Below are 26,760 nucleotides of genomic sequence, written 5' to 3'. Positions count from 1 at the left end.
AAAAATACCAGTGGAACTTTCCAATTTCTTGGTGATTGTTTAATCTCTTGATTCAGCAAGAAGTAGACGTCGGTTGATACGTCTACAGTTGAAGCCGAATATCTTGCATCAAGAAGTTGTTGTTCTCAGCTCTTATGGATTCAACGACAACTAATGGACTATTGAATTGAAGTAGAAGAATCTCCGATTTTCTATGACAAAACAAGTGCAATTTTTATAATCTACAATCCAGTTCTGTATTCTCGGACAAAGCATATCAAAATAAGACATCATTTCATCTAAGAGCATGTCAGTCAGAAGCATATTCGCCTTGAATATGTCCCTACAAATTAAGAAGTGGTAGACGTGTTCACGAAGCCATTACCCGAGACTAAGTTTTCTTACTTTAGAAATATTTTAGAGCTTGTTGATCTTGACTGATTTATTTGAACTAATTATGCACAATGAGGGGGAACATGCTATTTAAGTATAACTGGACAGACTTGTGTAGACGGAGGTCTCAATCTGTCTAATAGATTAGTAGTCTAAGGGATGAACCTACTTAGACGTATACTAACTTAAGCCGTCTGTGTTTCTAGGTTGGAATTTCTTGGTTTAAAACCTACGCGGTTAGATGTCGAGGTGTAATAGACGTTTAGACGTTTAAAAGACTAGCATAGTTACATGCTAACGTCTAACCAGACACACGTGCAACACATGGTGTTTATGTGTAATTAGATGCCTGAAGTACAATAGACTCTTGGTTGTCTGAAATACAAGCGTGATTAGACATCAACGTCTAATAGACGCCTATCCAATTTAGATGCATCGAATGTGGATAGTAAGTTAAACGTTTAACTACGTACGTCATTAGACCTTTCATCTTCAGACAAATGGCACAGCTGTCCACTGCTACATTTACTGTCTATGTACTATTCCTGCCAAAAATCGAATAGTCATCTCTTCAATAACTTAAAGACATGTGTCTCTCAATGTTAAAAGAATGACTAAAATCTCTGATGTCCTTTCACTACACGTATTTCATTAATGACAGACTTAGATGATTATAGCTTTAAATGTTGCTTATCTTAAATGATGTTCTCTTGGTAACATGTTTCTAAATTTTTGACGGTTCATATAATCATTACGTTTAATGATCATACGTCAGTCTTCATCTATAAAAGAACGGCCATATTCAAAAGGATTGAACATATATCTTTGCATTCTCTCTCAAAAATTCTTGTGTGCCTCTGAATAGGTTAGATTCCCTAGTTCTCTTTCAACATAAAAAAATGGGTTCTTTTGCGCCTTCTACTCTTTAGATAGACTTTGATTCCGTGTCTATCGCAATCATTCCAGAAATTGTTACGATGTTCGACTCTTTAAAAGCTTTGAGCCTTGAAAAATTTCTCAGGGCCCCCGTCATTATCTACAAATCGGAGGTTCGTTAGTTCTTTAAATATGGAGGCTTATACAACAACAGGCTTGTCGTAGCCAAGATTTTTGATGATATCGCTTCCTTCACTGAAGACTCCTTCGTTCGTTTATTCAACCTTCCTACAGAGGGGCTATCTGAGTTCCCGACATCCTCCGAAGAAGTCTTATCTGAAATGAGCCTTGCCTTTTCCAACACTTATCGTGATGGTATTCTAGTTCCTGTTGAAACTCATGGGCTGAAGTCCGCTCTGAAGGTTGATTTTTTCCTACTCAACGATATAATTTCCAAGTCCCTCTTAGCAAAGGTATTTTCCAACACTTACTCGAAGTACGTCTTCGAGATAATATTTTCTATCACTAAGGGGACAACAATCAACTGGTCTAGAAACATTTTCAGGAACTTGATGGCTATAATCTCTCCTGAAAAGGAGGTCTCCTGGGTATGCTGCCCAACTCAACATGTTGCTTCCTACTCTTCTCTCTCATATCTGGGGATAGGGGTCCTAATCAAATCATCTAGAGTCTTGACCTACCAAAAGGTTCTTGACTACGATCTTAGAGTTCAAAGGATTAAGCGCAAGAACAAAAATCGGGAGATCCTTCTGGCCAAAAGAGTTCAGTAGGAATCTAACGCTCCCGATGATGTCAAAAACCTGGAAAGTAAAAGAAGTGGCCTTAGGACCAAGGGGAACTAAGGATAAAAAGGGATAAGAAAAGACCCAATCTTTTTGTTTTTGGGAAATTTTCGTCTATGTTATTGTTCTCCTCTAGATAACTTATACGTGTTACGTAGTTAGACGTTGAGGTCTAACTCCATTAGACGTGGTAGTCTAATGGGTAACGTAGAAAAATCCATCAAATTGTTTATACAATAATCTTATGATAGTCAAAGTAGATATATAATTCAAAATATTGTTTTGCAATTACAATATGATTATTGTCTCTATTAGGGATAACACAATTAAAATAAACACAAACTCTTAAATCATAAATTAACACAATTAAAATAAATATCAACTACTAATTATTCACAAAATGCTCACACCATTCATCAAAATTTCACCAACATCATCAGTCACTTCATTGCCTTCAGTAGGGACATCACTATTGTTCCCTTTATCATCTTCTCCGGTATCTAATTCATCCAAGTTTACAATCTCAAAATTTGCATCTACAATAAAAAAAAATTACAAAATGAAATTTTAGTAACTTATATTATTTATAAACTAATAAGTAATATAAGAAAAATAATTAATGTTGAGAGGCATCAATGTTACATTCTACTAGTTCTTTTCTGAATGTCTCCAATTCATCCATAGTTAAAATTGGAGGCTCATCTTCCAAAATCCAATTTTGAGTTGAACTAAACTCCTCCAAATCAATTGATTCATAATTTCGAACTCTTCATTTCTAGCAACAATATATAAAAAAATATATCAAGTATAATCATTAAAAAATTATATAATCAAAATGTAAAAATTAATTTGATATAAGAGACACAGTGTACCGTTCTGTAGTCTCAAGTTGTAATGCACATAAACCTGTTGGGTTAACCCAGGCTACCAAATTTCCGGTTCAACCCGTGGGTTGTTCGGGTTTAACTAGGTTGATTTTTTCATCAATCTAGCCTGGTTTGACGATCGTTTAACTGGATTTTTCGGTCTTACCGATGTGCCGGACCAGATTTCAAAACTATGGGTTTATATTTTTTTATTTAATTAAAAAATATCCCAAATTTATATATCTAGCGAACTAGCACTACACTATTACTTTTTGATTTAATGATAACATACAATTTGTTCACATTTGTTTTAAGTTAACAAAATTTGATTTAATTCATAAGAAAAAGATAATTAACAAATATATATTTCTTAATGTGGGTTGAGCGTGTATATATTCATTTTTACTCTTCATTTTTTATAATTTATATATTTAATAAATTCCAAATTTAATATTCTTTAAAATTCATATACGGAGTTTATTGTAGGAATTATTAGATAAATAATTGTTATTGGAGATATTGTTGGTCTAGTGTACACCGAATATAATTAATTCCAGAATATAAAATAAATGATAAGATACTAAATATGTAAGATTTAAATAATTTAATTTATTATTAATATAGATTACTTTTCTTAAGCAAATAGTTATACTTTTTATATGATAGGACTCTAGTAGGACCACCAAAAGAATCCACCAAGGCCCAAATGTGAGCCCAGACCCGAGCCTAGGCGAACCAGGAAGGCCAAAGTGTCCAAGGTAATCTCCTTCCAAAGCCCAGACTATTCTTCAATTTCTTGGTGGCTTGCAAGCTATTATTCACCGAAGCCAACGACCAAAACGCATGAACTACTTTGATTTCGTAAAACATCGACATTTCCATCGATATTTGAACAAATTACGCTATGTAAAATGCTGGGTCACCACATTGATGTGAGAATCCAAAAAATACATCAATTTTTCAAAAAATGATATCATAGAGTCTCCATTTAATTTATAAGGACTGGTGGTCATTTAGAGCTAAAATCAACAATTTGAGCACTAAGCTTGGAATTAACTACTGAAAAATTTACCGTAGTTTATTTATTTCCTAGACTAGCTACTATAGCAAAGACACACTTCCAAATTCACTAGAACTCTTAATTCAAATTTTCTAAGTAAATCACCAAGTTTTTCTTTTTAATACTTAGATCTAAGTTAGATTTTCTCCCAAGAAATCCCACAAGCACAGTAAGGATTCTCATTCTTTTGTAAGCCCAATTTAATAAATTAGCATAATGACATTTTTTAATTTGTATGTTTGTAATGTTTTGATTTCTGAAATTGGTTGCTAGTTTGATTGTATATATGATTTAAAAACTTTATGTTCGGATTTCACCAATTCAATCCCAATAAAAACGCTCAATTTGCAAAAACTAATTTAATTTAATTTAATCGTGTTCTTAGGCCCTTGTTCGAGGACAAGGGCTCGAGCACAAATATGTTGTATACGATATAAATGGGGGTACTTGATCCCCTAAAATACAATTTAGAATGACTTTATAATTTTATAATGTGTAAAATTTATATGTTTTTCTTTTATTTTTCGTGATGATTGATGTTATGAATGTTGATTTAATGTTGCATTATTATTATATGATTAATTAACATTATTGTGTAGTTATATTGATTTAGGACGTTTTTTTTGGTGCTTGATATTCTTGGTGTTTTTGACCAAGAACACATGGCCATAAAAAGGGACTAGTGGCTAAGATTTCAAGCTGTATTATTTTAATTTCGGTGAAAAACTCGATTTTAGAATTTTATCTCGGTTTGCATGTCAGAATTTTTTTCTTTTAAAATAATGTATAAAACATTATTTAAAAAAAATATTTAAATGATCCCTGACAGCTTTTATAATTAATTAAAAAAATAATTAACTTGGGGTTCCATTTTAAATAATTTGGGGATTTGTGATAATCAATTTATAATTTGATTTTTAGAATTCAGTTGTATAAATTAATTAAACATAAATACTTTAAAAGATTATTTGTTTTGAAATAGAGTCGTCAATTGATTTTTTAAAATCAATAAAATTGACATACGTTTACAAACGTATTTTTTAGAGTTTCTTTTAGTTCGTAATTTGGTGATATTCAGGAAAGGGCTTTCTCGCTTCATCCACTATACCTGTTTAAAAAATGGTCTTTACTTATAAAGTTGACTTTTGATAACCGGTTGTATCACTTTTAAGTTTTAATCGATTATTCTTCCGCTCCTAATCATGCTTCTAGGTTTAAGTGTCATTTAAAATATTAAAACAAAAATATTTAAATGTTGGTAAATGTTGTTGATGATAACTAGGGAGGAGTATACCTAAAAAACATTAGTTATTTTAAGGGTGTTAGTATTTAGAAATAAGCACAAAATAGGCCTTAGTGAAAATATTTTTTTGTAAAAATATCCCAAAAATATTATTAAGTCATTTTCTAAATCACTTTGGATTTTTAGAAAATGGTTTGGGGTTCCAATATTATAAAAATAATTTTAGGTATTGTAAAAGTGAAACCAAATAGGCTTTAAGTCCGGCGTCCTAAACCTTGAGTTTGTTTTTGTCGGTCGGGGTCTAAAAACCCTCAGTCTAGGACGATGAGCCTATTTGTCGAGGCTCGGGATCTTCGGTTGGAGTGACGATGTTCCTCGGTCGAGGTGTTAAGGATTGTTGGTCCTTGGCTAAGATCGGCGGTCGGGGTGTATAAACCACCGACTTAGCTCTATTTAAGTTCATCGGTCCTAGGTCTGGGAATTCTTGGTCTAGGTTGTGATTTCTTGGTCCTAGGTTTAACCTCTCGATTAGACCTCTCAGTCCTGGGTGAAGGATGTTGGTCTAAGGTTCGAGAGTTCTCGATCCTAGGTTTGAATTTCATTTAAATATAAAAATTATTGGTCAGACCTCTCGGTCCTATCTCAAGAACATCGGTCAGACCTCTAGTTCCTAGTTCAAGAACATCGGTCGAACCTCTCGGTCATATGTTCGAATTTCTCAGTCCTAGGTCTTGGTCTTGACCAACGGTTTTCGATCGAACCTCTCGGTCCTAAAGAACACAAAAGTGCAGGTTTTGTAAATTTTATTTTAAGCTTGGATTCTTTGATCAAAGAGCTTGGGTAACTTCACAAATCTCCTAGAAACATGTTGATCATTATCTCAATGTATCAATCAACCTAAATGATGATCGAATCATTCAAAATAGTTTGTGATAAAAAAAAATTGGATTTTTGTTTTTAAAGTTGTTTTAAGAAGAAAAGAGATATCCAATAGCTTTCTTATATCTCATATACTTGATTGGTACCAAAACAAGAAAACTGGTTATTCATTTTGACCAAATCAAGAACTCAAAATTTTCAATTATATTGAATATTTTAATTTTGATCAAACATGTTCGGGATGGATCACACATGATCCAAACAGTTGTCCAACATGATTACAATCATGTTGAAAAGTTTTCTAGACTATGATCCTTAATGATTAGCCAAACACAACAAACCTATTATTTATTTTTTAAATTCAAATTTGAGTTTTTCTTTATAATACCAATTGATCGGTTTTGACTTTCCCAGAAAGCTCATAAATGATCATAAGATTGATTTTCAACCATAAAATTCAAGAACTAAACATCATACAAGCTTATAAAAAATAAAATATAAAAATTTCAACTTCAAAATGGAAGTTTGAATTAAAGGGTGATTGGAAGCTTACCAAGGATTAGAGCACACTCCTTAGACCTTAGGGGAGCCTTTGGGATGCCTAGATCCAAGATTTAGAGATTTAAATAGAAAATTTGAAAATTTGAAGCTTTGAGCTTCAATGGCGGATTATTATATTTCTTTGATTAAAGGCTTGAGATGTTATCCCTTTCCTTCAGAATGATTGAGGGAGACTATTTATAGTTGTCCGAGGTCGGTGGAAGCTTCAAGTGGATCAAATTAGCCAAAGCCATTAATGGTGTTTTGTCTGTTCTTAAGCCAACTTGACGAAATAGGGATGCATCATCCCTATTGATGTAAGAGAATTATCACCGAAGTATCATTTCAGGTTTTGAATCAGCCGATTTGCTTAACTATCAGCTATATTCCACATTTGAAGAGTCAAAGGATGAGACATCAACCTTATCCTCTCAGCGTCGCGATGAAAATGACGTTGGCAGTCGAAACGACATCGTTTCAGGAGCATTTTGGCATTCTCTGTGCGTTTCGTCCAACATCGTTGGCATTTGGGCGTTTCGTCCAACATCGTTGGCATTTGGGCGTTTCGTTAGTGATTCAGCTAACAAGAGTTAGTCGATCGCCTACTTCTCGGGCACACGCATTTCTGGCTAGCAGGTTACACAGCCACTTCTTAAGCATTGGATAAAATCCAGCATCCATCCAAAGGCTCTAGTTTCGTCTATAACCAGATTTCTGTAATTTGACTATACCCGATTACAAATTTAATTTTTATTTTAAAAACTTAAGTGTTTGTTTGAAATTGATATTTCTTTCATCATTTTGGCTTTATTTTTTTTTATCTTTTTAAATACACAAAATATTAAAATAAAGATTAAAAATATTTTTCTATTTTTTTATATATTTTAGGGTTAAATAAATAATATTAAGGAATGAAATGTGTACCTTACTTCATCCTAAATAACCCTTAATTTTTTTTCTAAAATTATTTTAAAATAAATGAGTATAACTTTTATCCCAAATCATTTATATTTTTTATTTTGGTCATTTCCTTAATTAATTAAGCTTTAATTATCAAAAATAATTAATCTAATTAATTGTTTTAATTGGATTTTGACATTGGTATTAATTATTTTGATTTTTTTTTCAAAAATAAATTAAAATAATTATTTTAATTTTATAAATTGGTGTGTAGATTTTTAGTGTTTACACTAGCCATAGCCTAGTTTTCGATCGAGAAATCATCCCTAACATGGTTTCTAACTGTGGGGATGTGCAACGATCAAGAAAAAAATAGTAAGGGCATGATTTTCGACCAAGAAATAAGCCATGACATGATTTATGATTTATGGTAGTTTTCGGTGTTTCTATTTGGCTATATTTTTTACCAAAAAAACTAACAAGGCTTAACATATGATTGAGTTTTTTCAGCCACTCTTGACATCCGACTGAGTTTTCATGTCATGGTATGGTTTTTATCGAGAAAATCATCCATGACATGGTTTTCGGTAGAGAATCCACCCAACGAATGAGAAAAGGAAGCACCCGCGACCCGATTTCTTTAACCCTAGGCCCTATTTGTTTGATGTTTTTATTAATTTTTAATTTTTAATTTTTTTCTTTAACTAATTATTAAAAAAATATAAGATGCGTGAAAATAATTAAAAAAAATCCAGGTAAGGGTTTTGATTTAAACTTTAACTTTTTCTCAACGTTAATGAGCCATAACATTTTCAATATTTGTCCAAAAAATATGGGGTCGATTTATTTTATTCACAAAATTATTTCCAACCTAGAAATCGACACCATATATTTTTCTGACTATTTTGTCATTTTTCACTATCTTGTGGTTTACATTTATGTTTCTTTGAAATGTTAAAATAAGTACTCTGCATGTTCATATAAATTAATTTTTATTTTTACATAATTTGCATGATTTATCCATGATCTATATACTATTTTATTATTCATTTACACTTTTTACTTGTATCACTAGTAAAAAATGGGGTCTTACCGAAAGATTTTTCCGACATATATATAAATCTTTCGGTATAAGTACCGAAAGGAAGAAACCTGTCATTAAAGAAAATATATATCGACGAGCTATACAAATATGTCGGCATTGCCATTAAAAGCCGATAGATTTAGTCTATATCTATCCATTTTGGATCCTTACAGAAAATGGGCTTTTAAGGGAAATATCGAAAGATTTAGTCTATATCTTTCATCTTTGGCCCTTCAAAAAATAGAAAAAAAATTCTAAGTGTTTGTTTTTTTAAGGGTAAATACCGAAATATTTAGTCTATATCTTTCGGCTTTGGCCCCTTCAAAAAAAATAGAAAACTTCTAATTGCTGTTTTTTAAGGGAAAATACCAAACGATTTAGTGTATATCTTTCGGCTTTGACCCCTTCAAAAAACAGGGAAAATTCTATGTGTTTGGGTTTTTTTTAAGGAGCCAAAACTGAAAGATGTAGACTAAATCTTTCGGCTATTATCTATTCAAAAAATACGGAAAAATTCTAAAAGTTGGCGATATACCGAATGATATACTACAAATCTTTTGGTAATGGTCTTCTTCACCAATTTCTTTTCCCTTTTCCATATGGTTTATGGTTTCTAAGTATATGGAACTCGTTTAATTATCTAAGCATATCAATTTTGTGTCAATATTCTAAGTATAGGGATTGTAATTGAATTTACAAGTATATGTTTGTGTTTATTTATATAAAAATGTACAAAGGTTTGTGTTTGATTATATTTAGAATGTGTGTGTATGGATTGTTTTTTAATTTGTAGGTGTTGTGTTTCATTTCTAATAATATGATTGTGTTTAGTTTTTTAAAGTTAAAATATAATCATGTATAAATCTAATTAATTATTAAATTTGAAAGAATCAAATAGCGAAAGATTTAGATCATATCTTTCGGTATTTAAGGGTAAAGCCGAAAGATATGGTTAAATCTTTCGGTATTGGCCACTTTCCAATACATTGAAAATTTCTGGGTAATTAAGACCAAAGACGGAAGATTAACCAATTTCTTCCGTCTTTGTTAGTAAATACCGAAAGATTTGATTCAAATCTTTCGGTAATGGCCTTCTTCACCAATTTCTTTTTCATATTCTATATGGTTTTTTGGTTTATAAGTATATGAATCTTGTTTAATTATTCAAGCATATCAATTATGTGTTAATATTCTAAGTATAGGGATTATGATTAAATTTACAAGTATATGTTTGTGTTTGATTATATAAAGATGTATAAAGATTTGTGTTTGATTATAATTAGAATCTGTGTATATGGATTGTTTTTGTATAATTAAGACCAAAGCCGAAAGATATATGTAAAATTGTCGACCGTTAGTTAAGAGGTAAAACCGAAAAATTTACTATATTTTTTAGTATTGACCCTTTAAATTGCGATTTTGGAAGAAACCCTCCCCTACACTCTCTCTCTCTTCCGAAACTCCACGACCGTTGTTCTTCAACCGATCTTCAATTCGTTCTTCCGCCTCCGTTCATCTGCTGTCGCCTAGCCGTAGATCTAAGTCACCGCCGCCTAGTTGCCAGAGGCAGGAACTCCATTCGGAAGATCCGTTAGATCTCTTCCTCTAGCCGCGAACGTCTCCTCCTAGTTATCTCCTTCTTCACTCTCTATTGATATAAAATTTAGGGTTAATTTATATATTTGGTTTGTTGATTGTTGATTTAGGGTTAATTATATGAAAGTTTGGATGAAATTTGAGGTTAACTGTTTGTTGATTAATTAGGGTTAGATGTTTATATATTTAGGGTTAATTGCATAATCTTATTTAAGGATAATTGACTTTAGAGATTAGTAAGCTGGAAAATGATTAGGTTATAAATATAACTATCAATTCCTTGATGAAATTTGGTGAAAATAATGAATTTTAGTTTAGTATATTCAGGTACTTAGTAATTTGTTTTAATTTATGTCTGTTTGTATGAGATGTTTGTATTTGAACTGGAGTGGGTTTTAGATTTATGTCAAAGTTTTAGTTTAGAAAGGATCCTTGCTTTTTATAAAGTAGTTTATGCCTTCATTTGCATATATAATTATAAATACTTTTGAAAAATTGAGTCTTAATATGATAATAGACCTCGTAAACAATTATAAACGAGTTTTGGAGTTTTTTCAACATCTATCTATTCCATTAGGATTGTCTATCCATTATTGATAACATAACTATTAATGATCTATAATAATAAATTGGGAAGAACAAATGAATTGCTAATACTAGGGTTTTTCCATCTTGTTAGAATGATGGAAGTACCCGACAAAACTTGGATGAGCTTACGTCGAGATCATTCAAAATATTTGGAAGGAGTTGACCACTTCCTATATTTGTAGTGAGTAGTACAGGACGACAAAATGTGAAATGTCCTTGCGTGAAATGCTTGAACGTGACTTTTATGGATATAGTCGATATGAAAACTCACCTCATCGTTTATGGAATAAATCTGAATTATGAATTATGGTATTGTCATGGAGAAAAAAGAAGTACTACTAACGTGGTTTATGATGGTGACGATGATCCTGACGATGATTCAGATGATGTGGTGCTAGAAGTCACAAGTACTCCACCGGACTTGAATAATGCGGTCAATGAAAAATAGTATATGCAAGATTTTATACACGATATGTTCTCTAATGTTAATGATGGCCTGAGCAATGATGAACCAGTTGAGGATGCACAGAGATTCTATAAATTGCTTAATGATTCTAAACGACCTTTATATGAAGGTGCACAAATAACAAAATCATCAGCACTGTTGAAACTCCTTCACATAAAGAATGTCAGTCAATGGATAAATGTTTGGTTCGATATTTTGTTGTGTCTACTTAAAGAGGAGATATTACCGATAGACGCTCAATTGCCAAACTCATACTACGAATGTAAAAAGTTCTTTACAAATATCAAGCTTAAGTATAAGAAAATATATGCATGTAAGAACAAGTGTATGTTATTTTGGAAGAACGAATACAATTTGGAGTCTTACAGAGTTTGTGGCCTTTCTAAATGGAAAGTCGACCAAACAAGTGGGGATATTTGAAGAAGCAAAATGGAAAATTTATGCCCACTAAGGTGTTAAAATATTTTCCTCTAATACCAAGACTGTAGAGGCTATACATGTGCTCTAAGATCGCTCCAATGATGAGATGACACAAGGAAGTAAGAGTTGAAGGTGATATGTTAAGACATCTGGCTGATTCATACACCTGGAAAACATTTGATGAGAGTTATAAGGATTTTGCGTCGGACCCCCGTAGCGTGAGACTTGGTTTATCAAGCGATGGGTTCAAACCTTTTGCAAATGGGAAAAAGTCATACAATATATGGTCGGTTATTCTAATTTCTTATAACGTGTCACTCCCTCTTTGCATATATTCTAGCAATTTTATTCAATTTATTTTAATTTTATGCCCAAAGAGTCCGGGAGATGCAATTGACATATTTCTCCAGTCATTGATTGAATAGTTGTCTGAACTATGGAAATTGGTGTGAGAACATTGGATGCTCACATCTCGCAATCCTTTAACATGAGAGAAGTATTGTTATGGACCATTAATGACTTACAAGCGTATGTGAACTTGTCCGGGTGGAGTACATAAGAGAAACACGCTTGTCCTTGTTGTAATTGTGACACTATATATCTATTTGATTGATTAATGGGAAAACAATGTTACATGGGTCACAAACGCTTCCTTCCACCAAGCCACAAATACAAGAGGGATAAAGAGTGGTTTAATGGTCGAACAAACTATAGAGAGCCCTTGAAAATGTTAACGGGGCAAGAAATTTACGAGTAAACACGAGACCTAGAAGAAACAGTTCTGACTACGGATTAGAGGAAGAAAACCAAGATATATCATGAAATATGGGGAGATAATTGGAACAAACTTAACATTTTCTTCCATTTTCCTTATTGGAGATCACTATTATTGAGACATAATTTTGATGTGATGCATATTGAGAAAAATATTTGTGAAATTGTGTTGATAACAATAGTGAATGTGAAAGAGAATACTAAGGATGGTCCTAAAGCCTGAAAATATTTACAACTCTTGAACATAAAACACTCGTTACATCATGTAAATGTTGGAGGAGTAGTTCATTATCCAGGAGTGCCTTTCACTTTGTCCTCTGAGAATAAGCAATGTCTTTAAAAATTCATGAAAGATCTTAAGTTTCCTGATGGCTTTTGTTCAAACATGGGAGGTTGTGTAAATTTTGAAGAGAAGAAGATTACATGATTGAAGAGTCATGATTGTCACATTTTATTAGAATACCTTATTCCTTTAGCAAACTATGGATTGATTCCAGATGTTGTGTATGATGTTATAGTAAATTTGTTCTGGTTCTTAATTGTTTTGTTCCAAAGTTTTGAGTGCTTTGGACCTAGTACAATCCACGTTTTACAAATATATAGTTAAGATTAGATTAATGTTTTACCTTAAAATACACCTCATATTTATTGAATACTAATAAATATGTTCGTACTATTTTTGTTAATAGGTACCATGATGTCAAGAAAACGCATCAAGACAATCAAGGGTCTCATTTCTCAGGTAGGCGACCTTATGACCCAAGGAGGATCTTTAGGGAGCTGGGGGAGCATTTAGGGGAGCCGATAGGGGACCGAGTGTTGCCTTCAAGGGAACGGGTATTCAATCCGGTCTATATATCTTCTGCCCCACCAAACCACTATACACAGGAGGATATTCCTGAGGAATTCATTGAGAGTACATATGCGGGGACTAAGTAGGAGCATGGGGATTATGAGACTAAGAAGGAGCAAGAGAAGCATGAGGATGAGCATGACCAGTCCACTCCGGACATTGCTGGTACTAGTAAAATTTTCACTAATATTTATTGTTTATATTAAATTTGATCTAATAATATTAATTTTCTACTTTTGTAGGTTCTTCCTCCACGCGGAGACGAGGTCGCAACAAAAATATCGAGCTTTCGAGAAAGCCCCTGGATCCAGGGTTCCATTTAGCCTTGGAGATGTACATGGGAGGCTAGATGGTGATGCTAAGCGTATGTGGTCTAGATATTTGGGGTTCATGGTGCGGGACCTCGCACTCATCTCGCATCGTCAACTAAAGTGGAAGGCCTTGAGTACCGATCATCGAGATTTACTATGGTGTGCCATGACCGTGAGAAATTAAACTTACATATAATTAACATTCAAATGAAGTTTTATAACATTTACTGGTTTTTATTTTTTAAGATCCATTCAAGAGTAAATATATCCCTATAGATACGTACAGACGGACCGAGATGATACACGTCAAACAAATATGGGATAGGCGACACTCTGATTTGAGTTGGGATTACGTGCATATTCATAACGGAGATGAGGTGATTGTACTTGTGCATACCCCACCATGCTATGATCTCGTAGATTGAGAGTTCCTTTGCAGACACCACTTTTTCACATAGAACTTCAAGGTACGTACAATTTTAAAATAGAAATATGTACCGACAATACTAGTTCTAACTTTATTTTTATTTTAAATGTAGTAAAAAAAAATCTCAATCAATATTCGATTTATTGATGAACAATTTATTTGAATAGAAGACTGAACTCGGACGTCAACCGACTATTATAAAGAGGTTCAAAAAAACTCAAACTTTGAGAGCCATCAAGACAACCTGACCCCAACGTCGGACCAACTATCACAAGAGAAGATCGTAAGTTAATAAATAAGTTTAGTTGAAAATTTAATATAACTATATATATATAGTTTATACAATGAAACTTTAAAATGTGCAGAAGGAGATGGAGTAAGTAATTAATGACACACCTGGTATCTCCGACTTCGATGTGGCCAAGAGTGTCTTCAAGTCTAACGACACGGGACGGTAATGGGTATGGGGTCAGGCGTGTAGCCATCGTGGTTCTACGGGGATCGGTGAAGGGGTAACAATTCACAATGTGGAGGGTCGCTTAAGAAGGAGAATGAATGACTTAAGATGCAGGTCAATGAACTAGAAGAGGTAGTTCAAAGTAACAACGAGAGAATGCAAGCAGAATTAGATGAATCTAAACGACAAATTGCATTTATATTAGCACAGTTATAGAATCAACCACCTCCCCCCGAGTTAGTACGTTTTAGTCGTTGTTTTTTCATGAATTATGTAGTTTTTGGATTAGTTGATCGTGTTTAGAGCAAATACATCTTGGATTAGTTTACGTGTTTGTAATACGTATTGATTGAGAATTTTTGAAATGTAATGAATTTTTTTTATTATTGTATTTTTTTATTTGATGATAACAGATTAAGGTTATGTAAAAAACAAATAGAATATTAAAAATTTGTAAATGGAAAATACCGAAAGATTTAAGCAAAATTTTTTGTACAGCCTATTTACACTATTCTGATAGTTTTGAACAAATCTTTCGGTAAAGCCTATACCGATTGTTTAAATCTTTCGATATTCTCCTTTGCCGAAAGATTTAAGAAAAACTTTCAGTATAGCCTATTTACACTATTCCAACAATTTTGAACAAAACTTTCAGTAAAGCCTATACCGAAAGATTTATTTAAATCTTTTGATATTCTCCTTTGCTGAAAGATTTCAACAAAATATTCGGTGTTTCCCCTAATTAAACTTTGCTGAAATAATTATTGATATCTTTCAGCAAAGACAAATCTTTTGGTATAGGCTATTCCAAAAGATTTCAATAGATCTTTCAATATAAGCTTTTCCGAAAGATTTGTTGATATCTAACGGTATTTATCTTGAATAAAGAATTAAATAGCCTGTTTGGCTTTTACATATTCAAACTGTTATCAACCAAATTAGAAGAAATACGATCTATAGTAAATTGGCATTAAATAGTTTATGCCGATAAATTTAATCATATCTTTCGGAAAAGGATTTATCAAAAGATTTATACATTATCTTTTGGTAAAGCCTATAACGAAAGTTTTTACATTTGTTGGCTAAGGCTCTAATACCTTTACCAACAAGAGCCTTATCGACAGTATTAGCACTTGTCGGTAAAGGGCCTTTACCGACAAATATAGAGCTTTTACTGACATAATAAACTTTCGATAAAAACCTCATTTTATTACTCTTATACATTTTTCATTATATGTATATACATATATATTATTGTCACAAATACTCACAAGTGTGACATAAATGTGGAAATCATACTTAGTTCTAAATCGATTAGCACGGTAGGATAAAAGTTCAAATCGAATAAAAAGTAAAGTATAAGAATATTTTTTTAAGAAAGAAGAAAATTATAGTAGTAGAGTGTTAGGATCTAGGTCTCCGCTGGAGGGCCGGGGTTGGACCGGTTTAGCGGGTTTCACACAAAGGGTGGTGATTAATCCTGTTAGAGATTAACACCGGGGTTTCAATACTACACAAACTGTCAACAACCCTTGAACTAGGTTCAAGCGCAGAAGAGGTTTGTTTCAGGTTGAAGCAGCACACTAGTATGATAGGCCGAACTGGTTTCGGATAATGAAGGTTTGAAGATTGATGGGTCGGTTTTTGTAAGCTAGCGGTCCGGTTTAGATAGAGTTGAGTAGGTTAGAGCGGTGTAGGTAAGTTAGTACGGGTCGGTTAGAAAATGGAACCGGCAGAAAGTAAATAACAAGACAGGTTTTATGGATGTTCGGAGATAAAGCTCCTACGTCACCCCTTCCTCTCGAAACCGCGAGAAGGATATTCACTAAGGAATACAAGAACAATTCGATCGAGACTTATTTCCTGCTCGATAATACCCTTACAATTTACACCGAAATTGTAAAATACACACTTCAACTTTAGCACTTAGGCTTTCTCTAGAGATAGAACACACTGTTTTCACTTGTAAATTAAATGCTCGCTATATTGCTTGTGTCTCTCTGTGTGTCCCTTGTATTTTGTCCCCCCAATGTGTGTCACATTTACTCTTCTTCAACTGTTCCTTTTATAGGTGAAATATGCCAACGGTCATATTTCACTTTCTTGAATCTGATTGGCGGAGCAGAGGTTCAGTGATTCAGACTCTGCGGTCATCTGTTCAGACCTGGCGGTCAACTCTGCAAACTTTGCAGTCTGTTCTTCTGGTGTGTAAGACAAACCTGCTAGGTTTGTCTTTTACTCAATGTGGTAACTGTTGGTTAGACAGTTGTCTGTACTTGGAAGATTGCCTCTGATTTATCCTGAAAGTGGAAAGATCCTGTAGGACTGTTTTCTGCAGCCTGTAGACTTTCCTCAAACTTGTATAGATATGGAAATGTTCAGTCTGTTCCTTTGGTATCATACTCAACAGATATCCAAATTGTCTTCTTGTACTTGTCGGTCATTCGACTTAACCGGATGGCTTCCGGTGTGATTGGTTTTAACCGGACAGCTTCCGGTTATTCCTTTGCCTTGTGGCTGATCGGCTGTCTGATGTTTCCGGTTTTTAGCTTTGGCCGATCCTTTCTTTGTGCGGTCATGTTCCAAGTGTTCCTGGTTGGTTTAGTAACTTGACCGGTTAGTCTTCTTAGCCGGTTCTTTTGTTTGACCGGTCCGGTTCCTTGTTCCTACATGGAAGGTTTATTTATGTTAAGTTCTGTGAACCGGTCTAATTTTATCTAACAATTTCTCCTTTTTGATTATTTTATTTAAAATTATCAAAACCATGTAAGTTTGCAAACGTAGGCCGGTTCTTTCTTTGACCGGATTTTTGAAACTAACTTGGGAGAATTTTTCGAAAAATTTGGAAAAATTTTGAGAAAATTTTTGGAAAAGTCTTATCTTTTATCTTATCAATTTCTCCCTTTTTGATTATTTTATTTAAAATTATCAAAACCATGTAGAAATGCAAGTATAGGCCGGTTTCAAAAATAACTTTATATATATAGAGAAATAACCGAAAAGGGGAAAATGTTATATATAAACACTGAGATAAACATAGTTAAAGGAAAGGGAACCCCTGTTCTGAGTTGGAGAAATCGAAGTTGGCCATCATATCCTTGTTCCGTTTTCTCTTAACCGGTTGCGGTTGACTAGCCGATTCGGAGACTCGTTGTCTTGTAGAACGCTCCATCAGATGTTCTTCATCTTCATCTTCGGTGCGAGTAGCCTGGTCCGGTTGACTTTCTATAACCGTGTCAGTGATCTCATCCAGCAGTCCGGCTACTTGAGCCTTCTTTGATGTTTTCCTTTTCCGTTTTGCCGGAACCGAAGAGGAAGGGGCCGCCGTTTTCTTCTTCTTGTGAGCGGTTGCAAAATCTTCAAGTCTTTGTCTTTCATTATCTAGCCGCTCTGCATCTTTGGCCGCTTGAACCGCTATGGACTTTGCAATGTCCGGATACTTAGCCGCTGTCCTTCGTTCTCGCTCGGCTATTTCTGCTTCAGACATTTGCGGTGGCTCCTTTTCTCTTCTTGCTTCTTCGTTCAGCGCATCCTGGACTTCCTTAGCCGCTCGGGCATTTGCCTCCACAACCGCAATATCCGCATTCATCTTAGCCTTGAGTAATTCATCAACTTGTGCGGTGAGCGCCTTGAGGTCGGCCTCGAGTTTGTCGTTGCGGTCTTCAAGACCCGCATTCTTCTTTTCCAGTTCCGAGACCTTGTCAATTGTTGAGCCGACCAGATCCTTAGTGACCTCTGTTAATCGTTGTTCGGTTTGCCTTTCAATCCGATCCAAGCCATCCTTTACCTCTGAAGTCTTTACCTCCAAGGCCTCGGTTCGCTGAAGGTAGTTGTTGCGCAAAACTGCTTCTTCCCGGTAGTCAGCTTCGATTTGTGAGAACCGATCATCTGTCATTACGAGTTTATTCCTCGTATTGTTGGCGAACCGGAGTGCCATGCTCACGGTTCTCTTCATCTTCTCCTCTAGTGGGTGAACCGTTGAGTCTGCAAACTCTTGAAGGAGGAACTTAACCCTTTCTTCTGTAATGTCCAGTTCGGAGACTCGCGGTTGTTCATGTTGAAGTTGCCCGGTGAGAGTAGGCTCCGTCCTTTCATCGGTTTCGTTTATCACCGGATCCGCCTGAGGAGGTGTAGTACCATGAATTTGACCCTCATCGGTCTGAGGAGTTGGAGAGTGCGGTATTTTGCGTTGTCTGCACACCACCTCCAGCCGATCAATTTCTTCGACGAGTTCTCCTCTCGCTGTCTCAAGTTTTTCTAACACCAAGAGATGTAAGTTAGCCTCCGGTGTTCCCTCGACGTACCTTTCCTTAATCTTCCGGATCCGTACGGTTAGCTTCTGTAGCCGGGCTCGCGGTCTTATGATGGTGGTTCGGCCCAAGGCTTCGTGAATGGTTTCGGCGTTTGTGAGGCTTATGACCGTTTCCTCTATTTCCTTCAGCCTTCGGAAACACTCTTCGTCGGTTAGGCCCGGTAACATGTGTTTGTAAAGTCTGTCGAATCGGTGCTCGTGCCATTCCCGGTATAATTCGCCAACCTTTTGAGCTCGCAGTTCAATGACCTCCAGGATTCGGCGCGCTATAATATCGGCCTTCGTCTGGTCGTCCTCCTCCTCCTCTTCACTGCCTTCTTCATCGGCCTCGTCGTTTTCAGGATTTGCGCCCGTACCGGTATTATCAGGACTTGGACCCCAATGCTCTTCATCATTCGGTCTTTCATCATCGGTTTTCTCAGATTCGGTTCGTTCAGACATGGAAGCCGACTCTTCCTCTTCTGTTTGTGATGGCGGTTCCGAGAATACTATCTTCTCCTTGCCTTTGCTTTCGGTCTTTTATTTTGCCGGGGCCGATTTCTTGGAGGATTTCTTCTTTCGGCCACCTGTGGAACCGGGGGCCGGCTTCTTCCTCTCCAGGAAGTGTTTGGATTTTATTAACCTTCCTGATGGGACAATGACACCAGGACCGGTGTTGGTGTTATGATGGAGCAAGATTTTTCCAAGGGGGATGGCGTATCCCCATGACCGGGTTGAATCCGGTTTCACCATATCTTTCAAGTTGTTGAATACTTCCTTCGCCCAGTTCACTTTCGTACCTTCTATCAAGCCGACTAGCATCCTGATTTTGGCCTTGGCGAGGCTGTTGTAATTTCCTCCTCTTGCCTGAACCGCCTTTGTGAAGATATCACAAAGCGGTATGTACTCCGGTCGTAGTGTCGCTTTGTTACCGGATACTTTTACCGGTTCCTTGGTTGCTGAGAGTGTCTGGCATGCTGCCTCGAAAGTTGTTAGTTCTAGATCCGACGCTGCATCTTGGCCGTCTGTTGGAAGGCGTATGCTCTCCGCAACCGACTCTTCGGTTAGCTCGAATTCAGTACCGCTTACAGTCGCGGTGATCTTATCGCCAGATAGAGTTGCGGTGTTGAAGAATTTTTCAACCGCTTCTCTATATAGAACATGGGGACCGCCGAGAAAATACTCAAGTCCGGCTTCGGTTACCCGGTCAATAACTCCTTTTGCTGCAGGCGTTCCCTTTTGTCGGATTTCCTCGAAATCCACCTGAGTCATGTGTTTGAACAAAACCGAATTGCGCCCCATCTTAGATGATTGAGAGAGTTTAGGAAGAATACGAGAGTAAATAACCACTGAGAGAATTTGAGAGCTTAGAGAGAGAAAGCTGTTTCGCGTGAGAGTGGAATGAAGTGGCCAAGAGCCCCTTTTATAGGTGCGGTTTGGAAACCCAACCGTCCCATCAACATTTGGCGGGAGTTTTCCCTCCAAGCCGAATAGGCGGCAAACCGTGAGCGGGAAGCCAAAAAGGCGGTAATCGAAGAGGCGCCAATCTGTGGGCGGTAAACCAAGAGATGGGAAGTTTGAGCGGGAGATTTGGGCGGGAAATTTCCCTCCAAAATTATATGAATTCGACTTTGATGACGTGATTTATCCATTGAAACCGTTTGATGCTGCGGTTTTTCTTAATGTAACCGGAGAGTTTGGTTATTAAAAGTTAACTGGTTATTTTGAATAAGCAGAGTTTTGCAATCTTTTGAGTTTAAGCGGTTTTCTTTGAGACCGGATAAGAGCGCGGTTATTTTGACAATGTTAACCATTTACTTAGATAGATATTCAAAATATTCAGATGACCCGGTCATTTAAACTGAGATGGAATTGTATTGAATAAACATTACAGAAAAGAAACCGAAAGATAGATCGGTGTGAAAACAGACATACATAAAATGGAAAAATACAACCTATGTAATAACCATTTTAGAAAACCTTTCTTCCACCGCATCCATGTCAATGATGTTCGAATGGGATGTCGGTGTGCCCGGTCCAAACTCTGGCCGGTACTTGAGAATAAGCTTACTAATGTGAGGTGCATAACCGAGACCTTTCTTGGTTAGCACCATGTTTTTCAGGTTCTGGAAAATGACCGTTGACCAATTTATGGCCGTTTTGCTAACAATATGGGTCATGATGTTTTATGTGTTCTTAGAGTACCGTTGATTTGGAGATTGACAGATGATGGACCGGGTCACAATCTCAAGAAGGAGTTGAGTGTGATGAGCGAGGCGGGTTTATAACCCATAGTTTTCCACCGGAACAACGGTTCCAGAGAAGAATAGTGCGTGTTCATATGCCGCACTTCCCTCCTGGGTTGGAAAGACAGAGAACCCTTCTATGGGCAAATTGAGCATGTGGACAAATTCGGCTTCATTAAGCCAGAAAGTGTGGTCTCTCACGGTAGAGACGATGTAGTTACCCCTGATGCAAGCGCTTCTGAAGAAGGTCTTAACATCCTCAATGAGTATGGGACCGGATTCTTCGAGAAAGGTTCGAAGGCCGGTGTCAATGAGAGATTCAAACATGATCTCCTTTCCATGGTCTCCGTCCCACTGTTCCATACATGATTCGAAATCGACGCTCAAGAAGTTTCCTAAGGTTCGGCTCGGCATGATTACGGCTTTGCTGAGAGAGATAGAGTTAGTTTAAGAGATTTCAAGATAGTTTTGGTTTTAGGATGTGTTGGATTGATTAGAGGATGGCCCTTTATATAGGGTCGGTTTTAGAGGGAAAATATGAGCATTGAATGTCAGTTTTGTCTCATTAAGAAATAGAATATTTATGTTTCCAAAACGCATTGGGAAGGAGTTACTTTTATTTTAATGCGGAGCTCGAGGTGGGATTTGGTTGTAAGTAACCAAGTTGGTTGGATAGTAATTATTCAGGTGGTTGGAGGTTACCTCATTAATTAAATATTACTTTCCATTAATGCACCAACACACTGGAAATTAATCAAAGGAAACCGAGGATAACATAGATAGAGCCAAAGAAGGCATAGATAAAACCGAAGAAAACAAAGATAAAACCGAAAGATCATAATAGGGTTGGACAACGATACACCCGGTACGTGCAGAAAAATGACCGGATGTAGGAAGGAGTGACCTAGTGAGCTGGAGGTGACTGCACCGTTGGGGTTGTTGCGACGGTTCCTCCTCCTCCAATCTTTCTCAAACCGATCATAGAAGGAGTCGGTTACTTCCTTTGTTAGCACCTGAGCTTGATTCAGACCTTCGCCCGGACAGGTCGGTACGCCTAGCTCAACAAGTAGGCAGCTCAGTTGGGGGATGAGGCCGACTGTTCGAACACCAATCATCCAGATTAGAACGTCGAACAGTACCCTTGACCAATTAACCGGTGTCCCGGTGGTGATGGCAACCATCATGTTGAAGGATGCGGTACAGTAGGTATTCGTCACATCTCTCCCTAAGATGCTTCGACTTATCACATCATTGAGGAGCTGATATTCAGCCCTCAATAGTGACTTTGTGCCATGGTCATTGACAGGTTGGTTAGACCTGGCGAAGGTTAGAGAGATCTCGGCCTTTAAATCGGCCGGAACATTGAGATCTGTTAAGCCTTGCTTTGGCAGCCCAAAGCACCTCCCAAAGTCGTTCTCCGTGAAGTCGAATACTACACCGCCCACCTTTGATTGGATATGGGTGTCAAAGTGCGGTGTGCCTCTGAAAACCCTTGCATTGTACAAGAATTCTAGAACAGATTCTGGATAGATGACATGCTTGTCATCCAGGAAGTATTGAAGACCTGTGTCCTCAAGGGATTTGATCATTTTGAACACATCATAGTGTTCAGTGCTCTTTGCAGATCTGAAGTCCACTTGGAAGATGTTTTGAAACTGAGACATTTTTGTCTTAGTTTTAGAATGAGCTTTTGTCTTGTGATTGTTTTGGTTAAGGTTTGTTCATCTTATATACTAGTTGGAGGAGTATCCTATTATCCAGGTATCACAAGTGATAATATCTATTATCCAAAGTGTAAAAGGTTTTGCATAAAATAAGCATATGTCTATAGCCTAGGATGTTGGTCATAGACCTGGACCATGAAAGATATCAAATCTTCACGTCTTTTTAGGTGTGACCAGTTTACTTTGAAAAGGAAATGTTTTAGAACAGATAAGTTTAAACACAAATAATTATTCCACTTTTGTTTGAAGTTCAAATAATCTAAAATAACCTATTTCCGAACCGGTTGGTATATCAGTCGTTCATCCCGATGCGGTTATTTGGTGCATGCACTAAATAACCGGTTGGTTTACTCTGTCTGATATACCAGGCGGTTCTTCCATAGATACCAGGAAAATTTGAAATCCAACAGGTTAGGAGGAACTACCGGTTTTGTCTGTCCGAATCGGTTTCCCTTTAAGCATCCTTAGGAAGGATCTGATTGATATCGGTTAAACCGAGAGTGAGTCTGAATTGAGAGAACTTAGCTTCCTGTAGAGGCTTGGTGAAGATATCGGCTACTTGTTGATCTGTCGGTACGTATTCTAGCCGGATATGCTTCAGCATGACATGTTCCCGGATGAAGTGGTGCCTTATGTCAATATGTTTGGTTCTGGAGTGGAGAACCGAATTATAGGTGATTTCTATGGCACTCGTGTTGTCACAGAAGATTGGAGACTCTTCGGCTATGACACCGAAGTCCGTCAGTTGTTGTTGGATCCAAAGAAATTGTGAACAACAACTTCCGGCCGCCAGGTATTCAGCTTCTACGGTTGATGTGGCCACCGATGTCTGTTTCTTGCTATGCCATGAAACAAGCCGGTCACCTAGGAACTGACACGTTCCGCTGGTACTTTTTCTGTCAATCTTACAACCTGCATAGTCTGCATCTGAATAACTCGTTAGGTTAAAGGACGAGTCCTTTGGATACCACATGCCGACATCAGGTGTTCCCTTTAGATATTTCAAGATCCTCTTTGCGGCTGTGTAGTGGGATTGTTTTGGATTGGCTTATAATCTTCCAAACACACCGACTGCAAATAGAATATCCGGTCTACTTGCTGTCAGGTATAAGAGAGAACCGATTATGCCCCGGTAAGCTATCTGGTCTACCGATTGGCCCTCATCATCCTTATCCAATTTAACCGATGAGCTCATTGGAGTAGCCGCATAGGAGCATGTGTCCATCCCAAACTTCTTTAGAAGCTCCTTGGTGTACTTAGGTTGGCTAATGAAAGTTCCTTCTTCGAGTTGTTTAACTTGAAGGCCTAGTAAGAAACTTAATTCTCCCATCATACTCATTTCAAACTTGTTAGTCATCAGTTTTGAAAATTTATCACATAACTTAGGATCGGTTGAACCGAAAATGATATCATCTACATAGATTTGAACAAAGAGGATATGTTCCTTCTTTTCAAATTTAAACAACTTTTTATCCACCGAACCGATGGTGAAGTCATGTTGTAACAAAAATGCGGTTAGTGTGTCATACCAGGCTCTAGGTGCTTGCTTTATACCGTATAAAGCTTTGTTTAACCGATATACATGGTTTGGAAACTCAGCACTTTTAAAACTGGGTGGTTGTTCAACATACACCTCTTCACGTAGGTCACCGTTCAAAAATGCACTTTTAACATCCATTTGGAAAACCTTAAAGTTTTTGAATGCAGCAAAGGCTAGAAAAATCCTAATAGCTTCAATCCTAGCTACAGGGGCAAATGATTCTTCAAAATCAATGCCTTCTTCCTGTTTGTAACCTTGTGCCACTAATCTGGCTTTGTTCCTCGTGACCAAACCGTCTTCATTGAGTTTGTTTCTAAATACCCATCTTGTTCTTATGACCGGGTGATCTTTCGGTCTAGGGACTAGGTACCAGACTTTATTACTCTCGAACTGGTTTAGCTCTTCTTGCATTCCCAAGATCCAATCCGGATCTGACAATGCTTCATCTATTCTTTTCGGCTCAATCTGGGATATGAAAGCGGAATTAAAGTATTCCTCCGGAAGTTGACGCCTGGTTCGAACAGGTTCTGAAGGGTCACCTATAATTTGCTTAGGAGGATGTTTAGTGTTCCTTTTGAAATTCGGTTTAGGGATGTCTACCAAATTACCGTTCACTTGATCAAGGCTAGACATGTCGATAGGCTGAACAGGATTGTCAGACCGACCGACTTCCTCGGATTGGACCGAAGTGTCAGCTTCCTGTGGTGGGACAACTTGATCAGGCTGGGTTTCAATATTTCCCATTTGGTCATGGACAAACCGCCTGAAAACTGGAGTTTCATCTTCACTATCAGAATGGATATTGTTGTTTTCCAATCTGTTGTGTAGATCAAAGCATGATGCAGTATTACTTTCAACCGATTCATCGAAAACCACGTGAAGTGATTCTTCCATGGTTAAAGTTCTATTGTTATACACTCTATATGCCTTACTCACTGCTGAGTAACCTAACATGATCCCAGTGTCGATTTTTGCATCAAAAGCAGAAAGATAGGTTTTACCATTTATATGTATATAGCATTTACAACCAAAAATCTTAAGATACTTAAGGTTGGGAACCCTGTTAAAATAAACCTCATACGGTGTTTTGTTATGAAACTTGTTAATTAGAGACCGATTTTGTGTATAACATGCAGTGTTGATAGCCTCAGCCCAAAATTTCTGAGCAACGCCCGAATCGGCTATCATGGACCGTGCGGCTTCCTTGAGAGTTCGATTTCTTCTCTCGGCCAGGCCATTTTGTTGAGGAGTCCTAGCACTAGACAACTCGTGTCTAATACCGGATTCATCAAGAAATGCGGTTAAAGTACTATTGGTAAATTCGGTACCTCGATCACTTCTAATACTATTAATGCGAGTGGATTTTTCATTTTGCAGACGTTTAAGCAGAGTAATCAAGTTTGATGCAGTTTCACGTTTGGATGGTAGAAATATTACCCATGTAAACCTAGAGTAGTCATCAATAACTACAATGGTGTAAAGCATACCTCCTAGGCTAATGACCTGAATCGGTCCAAATAGATCCATGTGAAGGAGATCTAAGCATCGGCTATATTGAATATTTTCTTTACTCATTTGACATGCTGAGCAAACCTTATCCTTGTTAAATACTATGTCAGGAATACCTTCTACTAGCTTTTTACCGCGAATGTAGTTTAAGGTTTTCATGTTTAGATGGTTTAGTCTCTTATGCCACAGCCAGGTTTGATCAGTCTTAGCTATCATGCATATAGGGTGTTCTACCTTAGTTTTCCAGTCTACCTTGTAAATATTTCCTAGCCTATTTCCGGTTAGTAGTGTGATGCCTTCAGAGTTCTTAACTAAGCATGCATGTTTAAGAAATTCTACCGTGTATCCAACATCACACATTTGACTAATGCTTAGCAAGTTAAAGCGCAGGTTTTCAACTAGAAGTACGTTATCAATTGTTAAGTTACCATGGACAATCTTACCCTTGCCCACAGTTCTACCTTTTGAGTTGTCACCGAAGGTAATTAGAGCACCGGTTTCTATTCTGATGTCGGTTAGCAGGTTTTTGTTCCCGGTCATATGCCTGGAGCAACCGCTATCCAAGTACCATTCAGAATTTCCTAGCCGTTTCATTATATCCTGCAAAATGTACATATTTACAACTATTTGGTACCCACATTCACTTGGGTCCACATGCGATTAGTCCCTTAGGTATCCAAACCTTGACAAACCGGACAACCTTCTTTGCTAAGGTTTTAACCGTTCTTTTGGCACTCGGTCTTGGATATCTCGGTTTTTCTTCGAAAGTCTTAAATGAGAGTGATATTTGTTTTGACCTATGCGGTTGAGGATTGGCTTTCCTATTTTTGAGAAGGTCGGCTTTTCTTTTCTCAGGGTCAAGCCACTTCTCAGAGTCGGTTGGACCAACATAGTTGTAGTTTAGTTTTTCTTCCGTATAGTATGCGGTCAATTCC

At 36.8% G+C, this 26,760-nt stretch overlaps 1 protein-coding gene across 1 annotated transcript; it reads right to left on the bottom strand.

The window, feature by feature from the left end:
* Positions 1-17,555: 17,555 nt before the first annotated feature.
* LOC124917558 (apical junction molecule-like) lies at positions 17,556-19,268 on the bottom strand. The gene is made up of 3 exons (XM_047457954.1): positions 18,492-19,268; positions 17,841-18,335; positions 17,556-17,723 (listed from the first exon to the last, which is right to left on the bottom strand). Exons 1-3 carry the CDS (start codon positions 19,266-19,268, stop codon positions 17,556-17,558), a joined length of 1,440 nt encoding a protein of 479 aa, XP_047313910.1.
* Positions 19,269-26,760: the final 7,492 nt, after the last annotated feature.

Source organism: Impatiens glandulifera, unplaced genomic scaffold (assembly GCF_907164915.1).
Source record: "Impatiens glandulifera unplaced genomic scaffold, dImpGla2.1, whole genome shotgun sequence".
Taxonomy (NCBI): Eukaryota; Viridiplantae; Streptophyta; class Magnoliopsida; order Ericales; family Balsaminaceae; genus Impatiens; species Impatiens glandulifera.
Note: the sequence above shows the minus strand (reverse complement) of the source record. Positions and strands in the feature narration are given on the sequence as shown.

Coding starts and splice junctions, on each gene's coding strand:
- LOC124917558 (XM_047457954.1), bottom strand. CDS start 19,268: ATGTCTGAACGAACCGAATCTGAGAAAACCGATGATGAAAGACCGAAT. Junction 18,336..18,491: donor AAGAGTTTGCAGACTCAACG/GTTCACCCACTA, acceptor AACTACCTTCAG/CGAACCGAGGCCTTGGAGGT. Junction 17,724..17,840: donor CTCACAAGAAGAAGAAAACG/GCGGCCCCTTCC, acceptor CAACCGGACCAG/GCTACTCGCACCGAAGATGA.